At 45.7% G+C, this 23,151-nt stretch overlaps 1 protein-coding gene across 2 annotated transcripts in view; it reads left to right on the top strand.

Moving 5' to 3' along the window:
* Positions 1–19,793, top strand: part of si:dkey-65j6.2 (pleckstrin homology domain-containing family G member 4B) — a 37,684-nt gene extending 17,891 nt beyond the window's left edge. The window contains exons 3-25 of one of the 2 annotated variants that reach the window (XM_064299449.1): positions 965–2,300; positions 2,985–3,188; positions 3,750–3,873; positions 4,456–4,549; positions 5,004–5,090; positions 5,709–5,825; positions 6,686–6,784; positions 7,536–7,684; positions 8,936–9,074; positions 9,511–9,633; positions 9,893–10,084; positions 10,828–11,462; positions 11,900–12,160; positions 12,775–13,024; positions 13,424–13,513; positions 14,780–15,004; positions 15,369–15,539; positions 15,846–16,023; positions 16,181–16,297; positions 16,893–17,132; positions 17,471–17,694; positions 18,117–18,179; positions 18,473–19,793. In XM_064299449.1, coding sequence (XP_064155519.1) covers positions 965–2,300; positions 2,985–3,188; positions 3,750–3,873; positions 4,456–4,549; positions 5,004–5,090; positions 5,709–5,825; positions 6,686–6,784; positions 7,536–7,684; positions 8,936–9,074; positions 9,511–9,633; positions 9,893–10,084; positions 10,828–11,462; positions 11,900–12,160; positions 12,775–13,024; positions 13,424–13,513; positions 14,780–15,004; positions 15,369–15,539; positions 15,846–16,023; positions 16,181–16,297; positions 16,893–17,132; positions 17,471–17,694; positions 18,117–18,158 — 5,097 coding nt within the window. In that variant the 3' untranslated portion in view covers positions 18,159–18,179; positions 18,473–19,793. Of the gene's footprint in view, positions 1–964; positions 2,301–2,984; positions 3,189–3,749; positions 3,874–4,455; positions 4,550–5,003; positions 5,091–5,708; positions 5,826–6,685; positions 6,785–7,535; positions 7,685–8,935; positions 9,075–9,510; positions 9,634–9,892; positions 10,085–10,827; positions 11,463–11,899; positions 12,161–12,774; positions 13,025–13,423; positions 13,514–14,776; positions 15,005–15,368; positions 15,540–15,845; positions 16,024–16,180; positions 16,298–16,892; positions 17,133–17,470; positions 17,695–18,116; positions 18,180–18,472 lie in introns of both variants that reach the window. The other variant, XM_064299448.1, reaches the window with a different exon arrangement.
* Positions 19,794–23,151: the final 3,358 nt, after the last annotated feature.

The following is a 23,151-nucleotide window of genomic DNA, read 5'->3' as shown; positions in this document are numbered from 1 at the left end:
AAAAAAAACAGAAAAAATAAGATCATGACTAAGACGATACTTGATATTGTGCACAAACAAAGGTTTTTGTCTGGCGCTGGTAGGGGCACAGCCAGTTCATTGAGTGGACCAGAGGTTTAAATGCATGGGAGTCAGGCAGACAGACAGGATCTCCAGAGGTTTAAATGCATGGGAGCCAGGCAGACAGACAGGATCTCCAGAGGTTTAAATGCATGGGAACCAGGCAGACTGACAGGATCTCCAGAGGTTTAAATGCATGGGGCATCCAAGCAGACAGGGACACAGTACTTCCTGGGAGTCACATTGTTTTACCAAATCTGCTGACTCGGCTGTCCTCCAGCATTCCAGGGGTGTTTTGTCCGCAGCAGTACCCGAGTTTGGCTCGCAGCTCTGCGTGAAAGACAGACGGGCTGCACGGTGTTTGCCGAGTTGATTGTTTAGGCGATGCCTTGTTACACAGTCATTCCCAGCCCAGTGGTGCTTCAGGAAGGCTGGCTAGGGGGGTGGGGAATGGGGGTGGTGGTAAGGTTTTAATTTTGGTACCAGTCTACATCAGAAGCCAGTGAAGTGACATAAATTAAAATCACTTCCCTTGGGTCAGTGTCATGCAGTATCTCTGGAAAGTAAATGTGTTTTTGCATTACATTTTCCTTTCATTTACACGAAACATTCACACATTAAAGAGTCTGCCAACTCTTCGCTCATTCATCCTAGTCAATGAGTGACTTCACGGTTACGAACCTGAAAGACAGCGCTGTAAGCGTGATTGTATGACATCAGTATAACTTCCTTTCATTTATACTTGGTGTTTTTTCTGTATGTCCCAGCATCCTGTTGACCTTGTTTTTTTACCGCTGCGGGAAAATGCCTGTAGAGATTAGCTTTGATGGAGTCTTGCTGTAAAGTCTTTTTGCCAGTTTTCTCAGGGCAGTGGCTGATGGGATGTCTGTTTCCCGCCTCGCAGGCTCCGTACTCGGACGTGGTGTTCCGCTGCGAGGGCTGGCCTCTCTGCCTGCGCGAGCGCGTGGTGATCCAGCTGGCCTCCCTCAACCCGCTGCTCCTGCGCCCCGGCGACTTCTACCTGCAGGTGGCGCCCTTCGCCGACCAGGCCGCCCGCATCGTCCTCAAGAGCCTGCTGGAGGAGCACCAGGTGGAGGTGGAGGAGACGCCCGTCCCCGAGACCTCCTACCCCTGCATCTTCACCCAGGACTGGCTCCGCGAGGTCAACCACGGTCGCCATGGCACCCCGCTGCGCCGCTGCCTGCTGGCCACGGACCAGGGCATAGTGAAGGTGCCGTGGGAGGAGGTGGCCCGCCCCGAGTTTGTGGACAGGCCCAGAGCCATGGCCTCGCCCCCTGAGGGGCCGCCCCGCCCCCTGCCCCGAAACGCCACCGCCGCCGCCCCCACCGCCTTCGCCGTGGAGACCAGGATCCTCCCGGCCAAGGACGGCATCGCGGTCTCCCTGCGGCTGGTCGATGGCGGCTGCCCCCGCCTGGCCCGAGCGGACCGGGCCCGGCCCGCCCGCAAGCCCGTGGGCTGGGTGGCGCCCAACACCTGGGACAGCCGCCATAACCGCGACCTGGAGGGCGACTACGTGGACCTGGTGGACTTCAACAAGGAGAAGGAGGCCCTGGCACTGAACAGGGTCCCGTCGCAGCCCAAAAACCTCACCCCCCTCCGGCCCGTCAGGCCGGCCCCCCCGGCGCCGCCCCCTCGGGGCCCCCTCCCCGTCCCCTGCGGGCGCACGGCGAAGTTTTCGGAGGAGCCGTGCACCCCCTGCATGCGGCGGCGCCTGGCCCAGGACCTGCAGTCGGCGGACCCGCAGTCTCCGGACCTGCGCTGCCGGTACCGGGAGTCCTACCTGGCCGCCCTGCAGAACCCCGTCACCCTGGAGAGGGGGGAGAAGATGCGGGCCGTCCTGGAGGAGCCCGGCTGTCCGGAGGAAGGGGGCGGAGACCCTGGTCGGGCCCCGCCTCCTCCTCCCCCTCCCCCTCTGTGCTGTCAGCCCGGTCGCCCCTGCCACGCCCCCGCCGCGGACCGTGCGCTCACCGGCGACGCCGAGGAGGGAGACGCGGGGCTCCGCCGCGCCGCGGAAAGGAAGGGGAGGCCCCTCTCCCCCTCCCCCTCCACCGCGTCCGAGCCGGGCCGGAGGTTCGTCCTCGTGCAGAGGTCGAGCGGGCGGAGCCACAGCGACGTCTACCCGGAGATGATCCCCCGCGTGCACGTGCTGCAGTGCAAGAAGAGCACGGCGTTTGGGCTGGTCTCTCCCAAGACGGACAGACGCAGATGCGGTAAACAAGGTGAGGGCTACTTCCTTTCACCTTCCATTGCCATTGACCGTAATCTCATCAAGACCTCACTGTGCTGACAGTGCAACTGATTTTTACCCTGTTACTACCCGTCTAGTTACCCTGTCACTGGCTGAAGGTTTTAGCCTTAAGTTTTAAATCTGTCCGGTTCCTAATTTTGTGCTAACGCACTGGTACACTTTTCTTTCCAGATCACTTAGACAAAGTGTGTCTGCAAAATGAATGAAATGGCGCAGTGTAAGACATTTATGTTTATAATTCCCATCCAACACTGTGATTTTACTGCCTGTTTGTCAGAATCCAGTGCTGGAGGGCTGCAGTGTCAGTGCACACACGTTTCATAGCCAGTCATTTATTTAATTTGTAATTGGCCAAAGAATCCACACAGTTGTTCTCAAGGCCTTAATTGGCTGCTGTTTGAAAGAAAGCCAAAATGGCAGCCAGTAGTGTGGCCCTGGCTGATTTTGATGCCCCTGTTTTTCACCCCATGATATCAATGCATCAGTGCATGCTGGAATCCATTTTAAATTCCAAACTTCCTGTTCTCACTATGGCAATCATCTGATGCTTATGGTCTTGATATTGTATTTTGTATTATACCCCCCTCCCCAGAGTCCACGACCTTTGCTCCCTGGCACTACTCAGGTGACTAATTTGAATTCCTCTTGTCTGTAGCTCTTATCCAGATAGGCCACGCTGAGGCCCAGACTCCTCCCCTTCTCATAAACGGACAGAAAAAGCTCCAGACACCCCCAGGAGAGGGGCCGCGGGGGCCCCCGGGAGACCACGCCCCCTCACCCAGGTCCTGGGGTCCGCTCCCCGCCTCACTCCAGGACCCCAGCAGCTCCCTCCTCCACTTGGGAGTCGCCTGCCTTCCAGGTAAAACCTTGTTCCAGAAGAGGATTTACTTGCTAAATACAGCTACACGTTGGAGTGTTCAAGGAGGAGGTCATCACTGCAGTATTTATGTCTCAGCGGGGTAACACTTAGCAGCAGTGTACAGTATTCTAATTGGTCAGCCTATTGGAATCAATCACAATGTGTGAAGCACCTTAACTTCACATTTATTAATTTTGATTAAGATTGCATTATGGTTACAAAACACATTATCAAATTTTAGCATTTTTACTATAGAAAATGTAGTGTTATTGTGTATTGCATTTGTATTTTCATGCTAAGCCAAAAGCCAAAAGATTATTGTATTATATAAAAGAGAGTGGCATTAATGCACAGCACTGCCATACACACACGCACACACACACACATATATTTGCACACACACGCACATACACGTACACATACACGCACACACATGCACGCATGCACATACTAGTCTCACACACAGATTTACCTTCAGGAGAGTTTAGTAATCGCACGCTGTGAGTGATGTTCTGGAACACACCTGGTTGTCATGGACACCCCTCACCTGACCCCCGACAGGCAGCAGAGACAGGACGGGCCGTGCCGTGGTGGAGGTGTACGGGGATCACAAGGGCTGGATGTCCCCCTTCCTTTCCAGCCAGGAGCTGTGCAAGTTGTTGCTCTACTTCCATTCTCTTCCCAGGTATAGCGCCCCCTGCTGTTCTCCAAAGTGAACACAGGACATAGAATTCCAGTTGCATTCTTTTAACATTTAGAGGGCAGAAAAATATTGAGGAAATGAAAATCATTCTGATGACCTCAAGAAGACCTTTTTTGCAACTGTAGGCATTCTTCTCAACTTACATTGGGAGAGAACTTCAGTAGGATATAAGTGATTTATGATTCTAAGAAAAACAAGCTGCACTTAAAACTAATCAATCTGACTAAACTTATGTGCAGATACTTAGCACAAGGCACAAGGTGAAGTTCATGTGGAGGTTGACTCAGTAAAAAAATGTGTCTTGCGTCAAGAGAAAGGCATGCAATGACATCACCATGCCTGTGGTCTCCTGTCTGGTCTGGCTTTTTAAAAACTGAACAGCATATTTCCCTTAACTCAATTAGCTTTCGCTAACGCAGCACATCTTCATGTGGGAAAATCAACAGTAATAGATAAACAGTAATGAACAGTTTATGTTGTCATGGGACCAATGTGAGGATCACTGGAGTGTGATGGTGATGTGATTGAAGCTGACCTGAGACTTCTTTGTTTTGCATGTCCCAGGAAAGAGGTTCGAGACCTGGGGATGACCGTGGTGACAGATGCCAGGAAGACACCTCCTCCCCCTGCATTCTATAAGTCCCTCTTGATGGTCCAGGTAGAGTGACTCTTTTGCAGTGTTCAATACTGCAGTACTCAACACCTTTTTTTTAAATGTATATGTATTCCCGAGGTAGAAGAAGGCCACTCTGATGATATTATTAATGTTGGCCTGAAAGGAGAAATCTGAATCAATAGTTATTCCAACATTTTTAACACCAGCATTGGCAAAGACATGGGAGCCATATAAATTTAAAGAAAACTGTATGATTTTTTCTCTAACAGAACTGGGACTTATACTAATAATAATGTCTTATCTGAATTCAATAAAATGACATTTTCGGACAAGCCTTTACATCTTTAAGACAGGCCTCTGGTTTGGCTAGCTGGTCAACTTCACCTGGTTTAATTAATATACAAAGTTGCATCACGGCATCTGAATAAACACATCTACGTGTACTCCTGGGACATTGCTGTTGAACTAGTGCTGCTCTCTTGACCATTGGCTCTAGGAACAAGCCCTCCATGCAGTCCACTGTGTCCTGATGCTGGTGGACAAAGAGACAAACCCTCGACCAGAGAGACAACCAGGACTGCAGGTCAGGGCCCGCATAGGGTCAGGGTCAGGGTCAGGGGTCAAGGGTCAAGAAGTGGGTGTGGGGTGCAGGTTGGATGACTGGATGTTTTTTCTTGGCATGTCTCCTTTTAATTGGGATGTCTTTTAGCGTTTAGCGCTGAATGAGTCCTTTTCTTTGGTGTAAATTGAATTCTGCGTACTTCTGCACCTGTGAAAAGTTTGATATGGTTAAAAGGAGCAGTTCTGAGAATACATTTTGTTGCGCTTCCCGGGGTAGCTCATATTGATATTACATTACTTTACATTACATTACGGGCATTTAGCAGACGCTCTTATCCAGAGCGACTTACACAACTTTTACATAGCATTTTTACGTTGTATCCATTTATACAGCTGGATATATACTGAAGCAATTTCGGTTAAGTACCTTGCTCAAGGGTACAACGGAAGTGTCCTACCCGGGAATCGAACCTGTGACCTCTCGGTTACAAGCCCAGTTCCTTACCCACTGTGCTACACTCCGTCCATATTAGGTGCAAAATGGCCAATTCTTAAACATAACACTTTAACACATGCCACATTGTACACAATTTATTTTAATTCACGCACCATAACCTCCTTTATCTCCATTATTCACCAGATGGACGTAGTTACCTCACTGAAGGCCCTCCACAAGACAGTGGAGGGGCATCAGCTGACCTCTGCCCTGGAAGGCACCTATGCATACAGCCACAGCGATTGGCTGCAGCTTTATCAGGTGTGTAAGTCATGTGACATATTCCAGCCAATAAGAAAATGGTCCGTCCGACAGGCTGCACGAGGCCACACGTGAAATCATGGGTGCGTTCCAACTGCTTATTTTTTCTTTTTCCTTGCCTCTTTTCCTAGTATGGAAGGGAAAACAGGTCAAAAATACATGTCTACGTTGGCACATTCCATTTGCTTATTTTATGTCCTTGCTTCCTTGCTCTTAGCTCCACTTAGGACGCAAGGAAAGAAAGTACGGAAAATGTGGGGACTGAGGAATCGAGGAAACGCGTATAAGGAAATTGGAACATCCATGCTCTTTCAAGCATCAGTTTTGAGCAACATCAATTGCAGACATAGCAGATAGGGAGTGGTGGATCCACAGGTCAATCATTATACGTCACGCATTCCAATAAAATACTTCTGCAAAGCATGCACTCGTGTTTCCTTGCTCAAGAATTATTTGGGAGCCTCTTAGCTCCTAGCTTCTTGAAGAAGCCCTTAATAGGTTTGAACATCCTCAAAGCGGGCACACCTCGATCGATTTCTGGGTCATTCAAGGTCCTCGGAGACAAAGGACGACTAAAATAAGCGATCGGAATGCACCCACGTCGACAACGCATGATTCCAGACGTCAGTTTCACATTTTTCGACCCTTTTGGCCGTCCATTCTAGGAAAGGAGGCAAGGAAAGGAGGCAAGGAGGTTAAAAAATAAACGGTTGCAACACATTGCATGTTGCAAGCCTTAGGGTCTGAGTGGTGGGTTCATAGGAACTGCATTCATACTGCAGTCTTGTGGAATGGATTTCGTTGTGCAGCCATTGGGAAACCTGCTCAGTTGGAGTGACCCCCTGTCCCTGTGTTTTCAGAAACTGGATCCATTTGTGTTGCACCTCCAGGAAGCTTCCGGGCTGCTCCAGAAGGCCATCGGGAAGTTCGAGGGCGCCAGTAAGATTGACACAGTACAGGTGCAGACAGCCAGTCAGTCCATCAATGCTCATTCATAAAAATAGAAAAAGGCACTGCGCCAGAGCATTCCAGGTCATATTTCATTCTGTGGAAGAGTGTGTACCTTGAAGGGATCATTTTTAAGTACACACATTTTTTGTGTGGGTCTGTGTGATCTTCGACAGTAAGAACAAACCAAGTTGATTTGCCCTGACGTAAGATAATGATGTTTTACTTAAGAGCGGATTCAAATGGAACACAAAGAATATGTACATGGTTGGAACAATGTAGAATGTGCAAAGTATATAGTATTTATATCAGAATGCTTGCTTCTTTGTTTTGGAGAAAGGACCCTACTGATGTACTGTGAATTTTGTCCATGCTGCATGTAGTAAAAAGCACCTTATCACAGTGGTCCTTCTAAAGTCAGAGTGGATTATTTCCTCAACGATACTAAGTACAGAATCGGCAGAAAAGTAATATCCTAAGGGCAAACATTGAATATACATCTGTTAGGATATCAAATACTATAAATGAATTGTGAGGAAAAGAAAAACGTAGGTAGGGGAAAAAAAGTTCAGAGAATTTACCCTCATACTGGATTATATTTCAAACTTGGGTCCTGGGAAGATTTTCAGCTAAAAAATAAAAATTAAATAAATACATTTTTTTTCTCCTTGTTAAATCTTTTAAATATTTCCATATTTTGTAAATTGCATATTTTATGGCTCTAGATCACATAAACCTTGTCTGATATGTGTGATGTCACAGGACGTGCAGCAGTGCATCAACGAGCAGAAGGCCATGATGAGAGAGGTGCTAGAGGACGCCCAATTGGTCGCTTTGCAAAGGGAGGGCGGGGCCATGCTGGCCAGACTGCGGAGGGAAGAGTTCCGGTTTTCACACTCGGAAGATTATCGGTAAGCTATTGGCCTCAAGCAAACAAGATTCATTCATGGCCAATAAAATTCATTCAGGAGCAAACTAGACTCATTCAGGAACGTACAAGTTTCATTCACAAGCAAATTAAAAGGTACTATTGAAGGTGATGAGAAGTTTAACCCTTAATTTCAAATAAATTAAAACATACGGAAGCTCTTATCCAGAGAAACTTACGAAGGAGAGAAAATCTCTCTCCTTCGTAAGTCTCTCTCAGGCATACAAAAGTACAAGGTCACCAAGAAGGCACTGTAAACAAAAGTAAATAGCACCACTCAGCTAAACCTAAAGGTGAATAGCTAAAGCTGGAGTGAGGAGCCTTGCAGCAGTGTGAGGAGGTGCTCCTTTAGTCCCACCTCAGTTATCCCAATGTTTTTCAGGGCCAGTATATGAAAAAGATCGAAACAAGGCAAAACCGTAACAGTAAAGGCTAACGGCTCGAAACCAACCACACTGCGGGCTGAAAGGACAAAAGGCAACAAATATTAAGGGGCGACATAGCTCAGGAGGTAAGACCGATTGTCTGGCAGTCGGAGGGTTGCCGGTTCAAACCCCGCCCTGGGCATGTCGAAGTGTCCTTGAGCAAGACACTGAACCCCTAACCCCTAACTGCTCTGGCGAATGAGAGGCATCAATTGTAAAGCGCTTTGGATAAAAGCGCTATATAAATGCAGTCCATTTACCATATTAGTCCATTACAAAAAAGCTTTCCCTTACAGGGGTTCATACCAGACCCGATCACCCGCCCCCAGCTCTGCTGGTCTCTGCTGCAAATTAAATTACCCTTTAGATCAGTTATGGATTGGTCCGTTGTTTGCTTATCCTGTTAAAGAACTGGCTTCCGGTGCAATGGTGTACCCCACTGTACCCCTAAACGCCTAATTGCTCGCCTTTAGCAGGAAGGTTTCAGCTGGTGGGGTACTGCTGCATAATTGTGAAACAGCACCACTTCTGGTCGATCGGGTGATTGCAGTATACGCGTGAGATGGGTGGCCCAGTCAGCTGGTGGACGGCGCAGCAAAATGACGTGGTGGCTGGTGCTTCAGAAGATGCTTTTGGGTCTCCAAAACTGACTCGGGACATTGCAGCAATGAGGACGGGCTAACAAATGCGATTGGTTCTTCTGAAATTTTGAAAATAGAAATGAGAAATAAGGCAATAAAGATTTTTTCAAAATGCCAATGAAGTTGGGGTGATGTGACAGACCGCTGCCTGTCTCTCTCTCTCTGTAGGGATGCTATGGACTTGGCCAGTGGACTGTATAACCAGGTGGAAGAGCAGGTGCACAAGCTGGTGATGAGGTCTAACCAGTCCCTGCAGCACCTGGACTTTCTGCTCAAACTCAGGCAGCTGGAGGGCAGATTCATACAGGTGCAGTGGATCTATTATACCATCCACAGCCCTGGTTCTGCATGGAGCTGCAGTGCACTGTACTCTTATAACAGATGCAGCCCAGTCCTGTGCAGTGCACTGTGCACTTATACCATCTTAGATGATGATGATGATGATGATGATTGTGATGATGATGATGATGGTGATGATGATGATGATGATGATTGTGGTTCTCTGCTGGCCTTAGATCAGGGAGTGGTTTAATGCAGAAGGGGTGCTGGGGGTGATTATGGTGATGGTGATGAGAATGATGATGATGATGATGATGATGATTGTGGTTCTCTGCTGGCCTTAGATCAGGGAGTGGTTTAATGCAGAAGGGGTGCTGGGGATGATGATGGTGAGGATGATGATGATGATGGTGATGATGATGATGATGATGATGATGATGATTGTGGTTCTCTGCTGGCCTTAGATCAGGGAGTGGTTTAATGCCGAAGGGGAGCGGCGGTTGCTGGAGGCGGAGTCTGTTGAAGATTCGCTGGAGAGAGTGGAGCGGACTCTGGACAGCTTCAATACCTTCCTGACTCAGGCCAATGTAGGTCACAGTCCACATTCTCATCATTAATGGATTATACTCTGCCAGTGAAAGTCACAGTCTGTTCACATTCTAATCATTAATGGGTTAAACTTTTATTTAGCGCCTTTCATGACCTCAAAGCATTATTTACTTACTTGGCAGGTCAGAGAATGGTGGCAATCATGGGGAACCCAATGGACTCAGATAGTAAAATATGACAATGCCCAATTGGCATATTCTCAATTCCCAATTGGCCCAATCTTTCTCTACCTTTCAGGAGCAGAAGCACCAGGCCATGACCCTGGTGACGGAGGCGGAGAAGATCGAGGGTGCGTCCTACCCCGAGACCGAGGTGTTCCGGACCACGGTGTACACCTTTAAGTCCAGCCTGGCTGACTTCCTGTCACGAGCAGAGCTCTGCCGCGGCGAGCTGGAGACCATGGCAACGCTGTGTCGCTTCTGCGAACGGGTAATGTCCTGCAACGGTTTAAACGACTGAAATCGTTCCTTTAAATTTAAATGTTTAAATTCAGAACAATTAATGCAAAACCACGGTAATAATAATAATCAGTTTTTTTTATATAGCACTTTTCAAGCATAGAGAACAAAGTGCCTTCCAGAGCAGATAAAAGAATAAGGTATAAAATTACAACACAAGATGTACAGTAAAAGCAACATAAAAGGGAGGAATGAACAGTAAACAAAATGGCAATGTACGAAAGGCAATAATGAAACACAAACAACAAAACAAAGAGAAGAAATATAAGCACAGTAAAAGTAAAACAGAATAGAAAACAATAAAAGGAAATGTTAAAAGATTAATGTTAAGACCCAGCTATTAAAAAGAGAAGAGCACAGCAAATCAGCTATCAGTCATTACAGAAGATAATGGTTTATATGTATTACATGTTATATATTGCATATGCAAAAAGTGAATGGTCAAGACTGGCTTTAGACCATGTTGGCCCTTTCTTTCTGTATCTTAAGCACTGACATCCCATGTGAAAAAAACTGTATGCTGATGCAGTATACTATTTTATACTTAAGAATACTTGAAGTATAACTAAAGTTCATATAAGTATGCTTAGTATTCTATTATTTCACATGGAACACATAATGCCTTAGACTGACTGTAAGGTGTTCTTGAATAAGTAATTGTGACCACATTAAATTACCGGAATAATTAAATAAATCATGAATGGTTGTTTTCAGGCCACGGAACTTGCCAAAGACTGCAGACAGTACCTGGAGCAGTCGCAGCCCGGCGACCAATCAGGGGCGGACGTTCAGAGCGCGCTGCAGGGGTACCGCGAGCGGTTCGCCGAGTTTTCGGCGGAGCGTTTCCAGGAGGCGAAGGCGCAGGCGTGCTCTCTGAAGGGGTCCCGGGGCATGAGGGTGTGGAACGTGGCCTGGCTCAGAAGCCAGGAGGTCTGGGGACAGCTGGAGGAGAGGCTGAGCGACCCCGGCCCGTCCCAGCGGCCCGTAGCTCAACCTGAGCCCGAGTCCGGGGGCGGGGTGCGAGAGGAGGCCGGCTTCCCGGCGCCCCCCGCGGGGGCGAGCTCGCCGCTGTGCGGGCCTGGGGGGCCCGGCTCGGCGGGGAGTCCCGGGGGGGGTCCCGCGCAAGAGAGCGATTACGGTACGGTCACCTGCTTCAAGATGAGCTTCAGGCCCGACGGCAAGAACGGCAAGGGGGCGAAGGGGACGCCATTTTCCGGAAATGGGTTCGAGGGCCCCGCTAAGAAAGAAGAGAGGAGGTCCGCGGGGGGTTTGAAGGAGATGACCACCCAAGACCCGGTCGGAAATGTGGACTTCGGGCAGAAGGAGTGGTTACAACAGCCATTTGGCAGGTCTTTACCTCACATTGATACATTGCATTTTTCCCTAAATGCCTTTAATCCAAAGCAACATAGATTTTTTTTTACATAATAGGCATTTACACAGCAGGATATTTTGCTGAAGCAACGTATTTTGTTTTTTCAGTTGATCGCAATACATATTTTATATCACTAACTTTGTACTGTCCAAGTTCAATGTTGTTTTTTGAAATGCTAACCCAGGTTATTACCGAAAAGGAGAGATGGTTCTTGATTAACAATTAACCCGGTTAAATAAAGGCAACATAAAAATTGAGAAGATATCACTATATTAAAATAAATACAGGTCAAAATTACCTTCCCACAAGGCCATACAAATGCAGCTCCTCGTTCTGGATTTGAACCCCCAGCCCTCTGCAGTTGAGTTCCTCTGGGTTTCCCTAACAGTGGTTCTGTGCCCCCGCCCCCAGGTCCCTGAGCGAGGGTTCGAGCACCGGATCCGTCCGGTCCGAGCCGCCTGCCCCCCCCTCGGCGCGGACCCGCGGCCAGCCCTCCCCCCGGATCCTGCAGGCCGCTCAGAGCTTCCAGATCTCCCGCCACGGGAGCTTCTGTTCCGAGGAGCTCGGCGGCGTCGTCCCCGGCGATGACCGGCAGGAGGCGGGGCCCTGCGTACGGAGGTGCCCGGCGACGGCGTCCCTGCCCACCGAGGAGGAGGGGGGAAGTAACAATCTGTAAGCCACCGTGGGTCACATGACCCAAATGCTGGTGAACAAAAGAGGTTTTTGGTTACTGTTGGAATTTTGGTTTGTTTACTGGCTGATTTAAAATAAAAAAGCCATCAGCTGGCAAAATGGTGAGATTCAACATGTAAAAAATTGAGTCTTGAGTTGAAGATGCAACAGATCCTGTCAATCAATTCATAACCTATTGTTCTCGAAATTTTATTTGTTGACTGTCATTATGATTTGGGCTGTCTCACCTGTACTCAACATTCTATACTTTTTAATGAAAATTTTCTGGGCTCACGAGTGGGCATGAAAGAAATATAATAGTTCCATCTCTTTGTTTCTCTCCAACACATACTATACTTTGCCATGAAGTCACGTAGTACAGTTATTGATCAAATTAAATCAGTTATGTCAACCACTGCCAGCAGGGGGCAGATTTCCTTTCAGATGTGTTTTGTGCAGGAAAGTAGGCACTCTTTTTCAGGAGATCAACATGCAGTACTACTCTTTCAGGACTTTAAAAAAATGAATAGAATATCATGGAGGATTAATGTGGCGTGCCCTGGTAGCGGTCGCCTGGTAACGGTCGCTACGCTAACATGGCTGTGCCCCTGCAGGAAGCTGCAGCGGATCATGGAAGAGCTGCTGCTGACGGAGCGGGAGTACGTGCGCTCGCTGGGCTACATCATGGCTCACTACTACCCCCTGCTGGAGACGCCCGACGTGCCCCAGGACCTGCGGGGCCAGCGCGGACGCATTTTCGGCAACCTGGAGAAGCTCCACGACTTCCATCGCCACTCCTTCCTCAAGGAGCTGGAGGGGTGTCGGGGGGAACCCCTCAGGGTGGGCCGCTGTTTCCTCAGACACGTACGTTCCCAGAATGCACCTCTTCCATGTCTGTTCCAGTCATCATTAATGTGAACATTTTGATCAGATAATCGAGTCTAATCTAATGAATACCACCCCGAAGAAGGCTTTTGCTTTATAAATATTGACCTATTGTTCATGCTGACACAGTAAAATTATTCATGAAGTTATTGAAGGCCTTTTAAAATTTGGGATGAGTGATAATTTAATTTTAACTTCAATCTTGTTTGACAAACAGACGTCCCTCCCCTCCCCTCTGCCATTTCTATACTCTTTGAGCTGTGGATCCAAAGATAACCTCATATAAAGGGTATATTATGTATGATATATCATACATAAGGGCACTCTCTGATTTCTCCACCCATTAAGACCAATATGTATTTTGTTACCCCTACTCAGAAAGAAAGCTTCAACCTGTACGCCCTCTACAGCAAGAACAAGCCGCAGTCCGACTCCATCCTCCTCCACCATGGAAACGACTTCTTTAAGGTGAGGGAGGGCCACGTACAGGTTGGCAAATGACTTGGTTTTCATTTTGCCTGGTCTTAAACTTGTAATTCTCTGTGACTACAACATTTTTCCTTCTTCCACTCTGCTGTAAAGGAACGCAAGTAAAGGGATGCTTTCTAACTCACAGGACACACACACGTTATGAATCTATGAGAGAATCACAGCCAGCTGTTATAGTTACACGATATCTTTTTAATCCACACTGGTTCCGAATGGGTCAATGATATTTAGACCAGAGTGTGAGTATATGCATATAAACTTTCATAACTTTAGTTAAATCATGCTTTTCTGTAGTCCATCTAGGGACTGCAGGTGAAAATCTTTCAAGGGCTTATTGATGCTTTTGCTGATGTGTTGATTATTGTGGATTTAATTAATTTTATTTTTATTTATTTATTTATTTTTTCTCTCAAATTTGAAATGCCCCTATATATATATCCAGAGACAGCGGCTGAATTTATATTTGGTCACCAATGCCAGAGAGAACACTGGTTTTGGTGACCTCATATCTATATGTGGCATCATTTATCCAAATAGGATTTCACCACAGTTAGCCAAATGGAGGAAGGGAAAAAGCAGCACAGGTCCTGAATGGCTGGCTATCCATCAACGGGATCTCTAACTTCGGCAAACTCCAGTCTGGCAGGGCCACACGGTCTCCTGGGTTTTAGTACTTCAGCTGTCATGTGCTTGATTTAAGTACTTGACTTACTGTAAGTACCTGGCTTAGAAGCCAAGTACCATATGTTTTGGCCCCAGCAGGGGGTCTGAATCCCTGATACTGGAGAGCTGCAGGGTCTGCTGGTTTTCATCGTTACTTAGGAATGAATTAATCAGTTAAATCAGTTGGTTGCACAGTTAACTCACCTCTTTACTTTAGGCTGGGATTGGTTGCTGATTTTTAACAGAAAACAAAAACCAGCTGGTCTTTTTGGCTGTCCAGAATCAGGATTGGTCCTTACTGATTGAAAGGAAACCACAAACCTGGAGGCACTGCAGCCATTTGGGACCTGGGTCTGATATCCTGGATTTGATATTGTTTTCCTTCCTGTCTAACCCTTTAAGGCTGTTGCTTAGGGAGACTATCTTGTACTTAGGAAAATGATATCAGGCGCAGGATATCAAGCCCATCTGACCTTTAACCCTATTGCTTAGGGAGGGTATCTTGCACTTGGGTTTGATATCCTGGGTCTGATATCATATTTCTATCTGGCCTTTAACCCTATTGCTTGTGGAAACCAGCAGAAGCAGCAGGCGTTGAGTGATAAGATGGACCTGTCGTCCTACCTGCTGAAGCCAGTGCAGCGGATCAGCAAGTACAGCCTGCTGCTGCAGGACATGTTGCGCGAGTGCAGCGGCCCCCAGAGGGGGCGCCAGAGAGCCGAGATCCAGGCAGCCCTACAGGCCGTGCAGTTCCAGCTTCGCCACGGCAACGACCTCCTCACCATGGATGACATCCGCAATTGTGACGTAAGAGCAGCACTTCTCTTTTCTTTTTTCTTGAAAAAAAAGTTTTCATTGCTTAAAAGAGCTCCTCGTCTAGGGCCAACAGCCCAATATACGCCACATGGCCAAAAGTATGTGGAAACCTCACAACCTTTGGTCATATGGCATATATTAAATAAACTCTGTACAGTGTGCAATGTGACTAGTGTCTCTTGAAGTTATAAAATATGCTTTTATGTTTATAAAGCGTATAACACCTGTATAATGTGATGTGCCTCGAATCATCTCATTACCTATCATCTGTGGCCCACTGCTATGCCAAGTCAGGGATTGCAGGTTTGAAACATGCCTGGCGGTGAGTCATCTTTTTGCATTCCGTCCCCGGCAGGTGAACCTGAAGGAACAGGGCCAGTTGATTCGTCAGGACGAGTTCATGGTTTCCTTCCGCAAGAAGAAGTGCTTCCGTCACGTCTTCCTCTTCCAGGACCTCATCCTCTTCAGCAAGACCAAGAGGAACGATGTGGGGAACGACGTTTACATCTACAAGCAGTCCTTCAAGGTGCGCGCCTGCTCCCGTTCATTCCACCTAATGGTTTTGTAAAGCAGACGCATTTCTGAAAGCAGTATCCTGCGTTCTTTCAACTCTGGCCATCAGTCATGCAGGAAGAAGCAAAATTCTCCAAAATGTCACCTGGGGAGGGATGGTTTTGGTCTGTGGGGTGTAATTGGACAGTTGTGACTCATGCGGTTGGCTTAATGCACGCAATCTAACTGCGCGACTGCGGCTGCTGCGTAGTACTCCGCTGCAGCTCAGGACAGCCGGCATGTTCATGCGATAGCTTAAACCGCCGTGTTCCGCGTGCAGACGTCTGACGTGGGGATGACGCACAACTCCGGAGACAGCGGGCTGTGCTTCGAGATCTGGTTCCGGCGCAGGAAGTTCCAGGACACCTACATCCTGCAGGCGGAGCGGGCCGAAGTGAAGGACGACTGGACCAGGGACCTGGAGAGGATCCTCTGGGACCAGGCTGTGCGTAGCAGAGGTTAGGAGTCCAAACCAATGCCTGTTCGAAATAAATGACCCCCTAGTGCTGTTCTCTGATAAAGCAAGGCAAAAAAATAAATAAAAAATATTTAAAAACCCTCCAAGCATTCTTACAATTGACTGTGGATGTCTCTACCACGGGTTGTGTTCTGCAGAGATCCGTATGCAGGAGAGGGTGTTCATGGGAATCGGCAGAAAGCCCTTCATGGACATCCAGCCCAGCGAGGCGGCGATCTGCGACAGGGCCGTCAACTGCATCCTGCCCGGGAGAGGTACTGTCAGCAGGGGGGGCCGCTTGTTTTCAGATTTCACATAGGAAGAGAAACTGAAACGCACTGCTTAAAAGATAACCGATTCTAGCACTTCTGTTCTGATACTGGCTACTTTTCTGTAAGAGGTGATCTTAACCAGAAGGGCTGTTTGCTTTGAGCTTTGAACTAGAAAGTAGGCTGCACATACATAATTTCATTTCTCAAAATTTACCTTTCTTGATATCAGGCGATTTACCCAGGCAGTAGATGTTTCGGCAGGGTCTTTCTCCAGGAAAGCTGCGATTTGAGACAGAGCAGTGCTGCTTATTCTAGAACTTTCTGTTGCTCTGCTGCTGGTTCTAAGAATGTTAAGTAATTATATTAGACAATGATATATTAATAAGAATAATATTTTCTTTATTATTGTATGTTGCTGCTGCTTTTACAAACCAATGGAATGCACAGGCGTGCCAGGATCAGAGAGTGCTTGCTAAATGGATGTAATGATAATTGGATTGAATGTAAAGGTTTGATTGGGGCTCACCTTTGACCCTTGACCCTTCAGCATGGGCCACCCTCCTGCATGTTGTCACACTGGCTGTCTGCCTATTCATAGAATGCAAGGCGTCGGCTTCCTCTGGTGTCACCTCCTCGCTGGGAGATCATGAACTGCCTCGGCCAGACTCCATTGGTTCAGGCAGCAGCTCGTCAACGTCTTCCTCCTCAGGACGAGGGTCCCTCCCCCCCACGGGCTTCCTCTGCGGCCAGCCCCAGGAGGGGGGTCACAGGGATTTCTCAGGCTCGGGAGCTCTGGAGGACGACTTGGACAGGGAAAGGGAAAAGATTCACCTTCTCAGTGAGTTTTTCTGCAAAACATTAGTTAATATCCACATCCATGTCCAAATGTCTCATTACAGTGATGACGGGGCTTGATTCAATCAAAAACTGTCCTTAGTTTTGTCAGGCAGACAAATGCAAGTGATCAGCCAAGTGTTTTGGCGAGTTCAGTGATAATGGAATCAAATTTCCTCACTGTTTAAGAAAAAACAAAGTGAAAATGGTACATATTGCATTATACTGAAAAACAATATAAACAAAAGAAAAATCTATTTCAACGCTTCACAGTATATGGGTTAAAATACTAATCATTTTTGACGACTAATGTAATGTATGACTTTCTCTGTCCAATCACAGTGGACAGCTCAGAGTCTTCTGGGGAAAGTGTCAGCGGATTCAGTGTCTCAGATCGCAGCTGTCTGTCTGTGACTGGTGGAGATGCAGATGACACGTCCTCCATCATCTCTACCCTGCGGCCCAAGGCTGGACACGCCCGCCAGACCTCGGCCTCAGACGAGTTCAAGAAACCCACCATCGCACCCAAACCACAAGCTCACAGTGCCCCCCAGGGCCCAGGACAGGTAGTCTATAAACTAAAGACTTTTATCTTGTTCTTGCAGTATCTGAGAAAGATTCTCTGCAGGTCAAATTTTTGTAATTTACTTTCTACACAGATTGTAAGTTAAATCACTCTACTTGATCCATAACTCAACAGCTAATAAAGTTGATTCAAAACTTCACCTGACTAAACTTAATGCTGATCGGTAAATGGACAATAGAAGAATTGTTCCTGAGAATGACATTTTTCTAGGAATTCAAAAATATTAGCAGGACACCTATTAATTGTATGAAATTGCATGTATTACTGTTAATGTGGCAGATGTTTTTGAACAAAGCCGCTTCCAAGGCAAAAACCTACGGTTCTCGGTCACTATAATGCACTCTGTTCAAATCATTGATTCTCTGAGCACAGACTGAGAAGCCAGACTTCTCACCCCTGCAGGTCCAAGCCATGCCAGCCAGCGGGAAATCCACCGAGGTTTGACCTGCTGCTGAAACAGACTTTGTAAGTGTAAATCACTTACTTGATCAATAACAACCGTTAGTGATCATTTAAGAAATAAATAGTCTAAGGAGCTTTTTCATTCTTTGACTAGTAATTTCTCGGGGGTTACTGTATATATTTTCTAACAAAAACAATCTTGGACAAAATATATTATTTTAATAATATATAATTAAATCAAATCAAATGTGTGATTACCAGTTACCATCTCCTGAAATATGTCAGGTGTTGAGTATTTATGTTGAGTATTTTACAGTATGTATGATACATGACCATTATTACCATTGATCCTACAGGTGGGAAGAATAGTTGCACTCTGTACGCACCCATTGGAGCTGGTCCAATGAAAAGTCAGCTGCAGGAAAAAGAAAGACACTTCTATTGTAAAAAAAGGGAATATTTAAATATTAGATAAAAATCAAACACAGACTTCAGACATCCTCGTCAAGGGTGGGAATTCTACATGTATGCCCAGGAACTGATGTGTCCTGACCTGACCTTTAAACTGACCTGCTTGGACACCATTGCTGGAATCTGAGATTTCACTTCCTGTGCAGATACTAATTGGAAAGTACTGTAAGGTTTATGCATTTGCTTTGCAGAAGCATGTACCGATTTGGAAATCCCCCATTTTATTTTTATTATTTTTCTCTGAGAAACGTTATGTTACAGTTGTACTGTGCTACAGATCTGATGTTTATTATCTTTACCACAATGCTGAAAGGAAAATGGACAGGAAGGAGATAGAAGCGTAGCTTTTGCAGTATTATGTTGGTACAGTCAATTAAAATCATGATGTTGCTTATGTCACATGACTGTGACATCAGATCAAACCTACCTATGCAATGTGGCATTTCATTTCAGTAACCTTACTGCCTTAAAGCCCTTTGTTATGTAATCGAACCTCTTCCTGCATGCTGTTACGCCCTTTTTCTCCAAAATTGGAACACCTGACCATGCTCATGGTGTGACCTCATCAAACTCTCCTCTGTGGATTGGAGAGAGCGCGGATGATGCCGGCTCACTTCTCAAGTGCATGACATCAGCCGCTGGTTTACATCGTGCAAGACACGTCAGGAGCAGCTTAACGAACGGGCATGCAGGCACGCAGTTCACTAGCAGGGGGCGCCGTTGCACGACAAAGGTCCCTCAACATCACTTGCTAGCAGATGAAAGAAGCCTAAAGACTAAAGCCATCGTGCCTTATCCCTGAAACACGTGGAAGTCGTCCAATCACAATTTAACTCGCCAGTGAAATCATGAAATGGGAACATCATTGGAATGCACTGATAATAGTATGCGGTTGGTTTTGTTTTCATTTCTGACATATAAATGTATCTGTTTTATGTGAAATACTTTAAAATATTTTCTGTGCTTTGCTTCAAAACATATTTCATGTTGCAACTTTGTTAGCACTATGGAAAGACCTTCCCATTCTTTGTGAAAAAGTGCACCACTCAAAAGCCACTGTTTTCATCTTATTTTATGAACGTGAACCGTGTGCATTTCTTTCTGGGACCATTCTTTTTTGCTCTTTTGCTCTTTTTCTGGTTGGAAAAAGATGTCCTGTTATGCTTTATCTTGAAAAACAATCAATTAAATGTCTGTTTTACTAAATGAGAGCAATGCAATGTAATGAGTTGAAACAATGAGATGAAGTAAACCCTGACACTTAACTTTTACATAAGGTTGTGGATACAACTGTTATGTCCCAAACTGATTGGATAGCTATATTAGGCATGTGAATGTAGCATGCAGAATGTAGTCAAATTGAAGCTTGATTTAACTGCTTGACTGCTTCATGCCTGACTCTTTCTGGCCTAGCAATGTAACAGGATGGATGATGGAAAACAAAATGGATGATTTACTTCAAGACTGCTAAATCTTCATAATGAATCTTTCACAGAGAAAATGCAGAAGTGCATCATCACAACATTTCCCCTCATTGTTTTTCAATGAAGACAATAGTGAATGGGCTGTTCCCATAGCAACACAATGCTCCAAAGTTACATTTATTTGCTGAAGTGAGAAGCATAAAAATATTTTAACATTAAAAATTTTAAGATGGCCGCCTATCAAAAGAATATTTAGATGTTAAAGGTGTATTCTTGAAATGGCATCCTACTTTTTGGTTTAATTAAAAATATTGTATTGATGTTTCATTCATCCTGAGATTAGCTAGCTCAGCCATATGCTCTTAACTTCTCAGAGTTGTAAATAGCTGTTTGCCAGCCATTTATCTATGGAAGATTCTTTCAGTGCAACAGTAAGGCTGCTCACCTTCAATAGTCTGATGAGTGACAGGACTCTTTGAGCTCATTCTTACGGAAAGCTGAATGGTTCTTGGCACTTCACCTTGTAGAAGATCCATGAGGCTTTGCGCTTTGGCTCACTCCATGGCCAAAATGGACACTACTCCCGGAAGTAGACATTACTGTTCCTTAAAGAGAGAAACAGTAGGGTAAATGCTGGAGAGTAGAAGCTGACACAACTATTCCTCACAGAGAGAAACAGTAGGGTGAAGAATGACCAGTCAAAGGGGACAGTGCTGTTAGAAGTAGACATTACTGTTTCTTAAAGAGAGAAACAGTAGGAGGAAGAATGACCAGACAAAGGGGACAGTGCTGTTAGAAGTAGACATTACTGTTTCTTAAAGAGAGAAACAGTTGGGTAAAGGGTAACCAGTCGAAGTGGACACTGCTGTTAGAAGTGAACGTTGCTGTTCTTTACAGTGGGCCTCATTCGCGAAAACAATTTCTTTCTTTTGTTCTTAATAAAAGTTCAGAAAAAACTTACATGGTTTCTGAAAAACCAACGTGGACTTCATGAAACACGTGCAGTCCTTTGATTTTGTGGATATCCCAGTTGTATCAGGGCATGAATGCCAATGATTGTAAACTGAAAGGACATGCCTGTTCATGTTGATTTGCAATCCAGCATTAAAGGCATACCAACTTCAGGGTCATGTGCAAACATCGGCCATTCATCACTCTCCGCAAGTGCATCTGCACGGTCACTAAAGATGCAGTCTTTCCCCAAGGCACGCTTAGCCAAGTAATCCAAAAGCAACATACACCATTGCTACCCACTAATACACAGCCATACACATGGCTGTGTATTTGTGGGTATTTTCTATGCAATTATCAAATCATCATCATCAATCACTGTTACCATGATAAGCTAAATGAACTATGTAAAAAAATAATAAAATAAAAAAACACTGTAAACTTACATAAAAAATAAAAACCAGAGTTTTTTGGAGGAAAAAGACTAAACTAAATACTACTAGTACTCTTAAAATATATTTTAATATTAATATAACACTTGTATTGATAAACATTTAATGAGGTCTGTAGCTGCTTAAAATGACTGCATGAATAACAAAGCATTATAAATAGAAACGTCTTACATGAATGCCTTTACATGTATTTCCAAACACACATAAATGTTGATCTTACCAAAGAACAAATTCAGGAAAAAAAAAAAAAATGATGAATATTTTTTTTTTTTAAACGTATCCCCAAATTTATGATATTATTAAAGACAACTACCAAACAGGGAAGGAAGTCTGTACAGTCATTAGGCTACTCAAACCACAACACAGAAGCCTAATTAATAAATAAAATGAATGAATTGATTGATTTACTAATCTATTTGTTTATATATTTATTTAGAAATGAATCATTTGCACATTTATATAAATACTCCCGCATCTTCAGTTCATTCATTTATTGATTGATAACCGCTGTACTTCACAACAGCCATATAAATTTGTGAGGTGGTAGCGTGGTTGTGGTGCCGGCTGCAGGCGGGGAGATGGGGGCGTGGTTTAGCCGGGCAGCAGGCGAAGAGATGGGGGCGTGGTTTAGCCGGCCAGCAGTCGCAGCTGTGGGCAGTTACGTGATTAATTCTAACCTTCATCTGTGCTGCCTGCAGTGAGACCGGGAGTTTTTCACGACGGATGCACACGGTGACAGACAGCAACAGCTACTGCTATGGCAACAGCATCAGCTACAGCAGCAGCAACAGTATCTACAGCAAATGTGCCAGCGTTCTGTTGCAAACCAATAAATCGTGTGCATCTTACAACTCCGTGCCTGTGTGGTTCGGTGGGACATATCACGATATCATTCTGCTGTAATGAGTCCTGACAGCCCTTCGCCTCTTTCGGCTAATTTTGCCTCGTTTAGAAATAAAAGATGAAAGTCTTTTCAACGAATGGGGCAGCGAGTAGGCTACCTGAATCATCCGTTGTCCAACAAGAAGTGCACCGCAATCTATACAACCATACTCAATATGACTTCATTTTGATTCGATTTTATTTGTGCTTTTCACTTACCACTTATTGCTTTGAGATAATCTAGGAGCTAATACTCTGGAGTAGTGCCTAAACAGATACCAGACCATGGGGCCCATCCACACACTGGAGCAGTGCCTAAACAGGTACCAGACTGTGGGGCCCATCCACAAACTGGAGCATTGCCTAAACAGGTACCAGAGCATGGGGCCCATCCACACACTGGAGCAGTGCCTAAACAGGTACCAACACACTGGAGCAGTGCCTAAACAGGTACCAGACCATGGGGCCTATCCACACACTGGAGCAGTGCCTAAACAGGTACCAGACCATGGGGCCTATCCACACACTGGAGCAGTGCCTAAACAGGTACCAGACCATGGGGCCCATCCATGCACTGGAACAGCATACACTGGAACAGTGCTTTAACAGATACCAGACCGTGGGTCCCATTCACATCCTGGAACTGTGCCTTAACTGTGATTGTATTCATTTTGAAAACTGTATACAAAAAAATGTTTTGCTTCAAGTAACCAAATTATCAACACAAAATTAAATAAACATGGTCACAACCACAACATTCTCAATTTTGGTATGGTAAAATAATACATTAAGATGAAATTCTTATTAAGTCTTGAAGAAAAAAAAATGCTTACAGCCTTCAGTTACACAAACACA

Source organism: Anguilla rostrata, chromosome 11 (genome assembly GCF_018555375.3).
Source record: "Anguilla rostrata isolate EN2019 chromosome 11, ASM1855537v3, whole genome shotgun sequence".
NCBI lineage: Eukaryota > Metazoa > Chordata > Actinopteri > Anguilliformes > Anguillidae > Anguilla > Anguilla rostrata.
The sequence above is the reverse complement of the archived record's forward strand: the minus strand, read 5'-3'. Positions and strand labels throughout refer to the sequence as shown.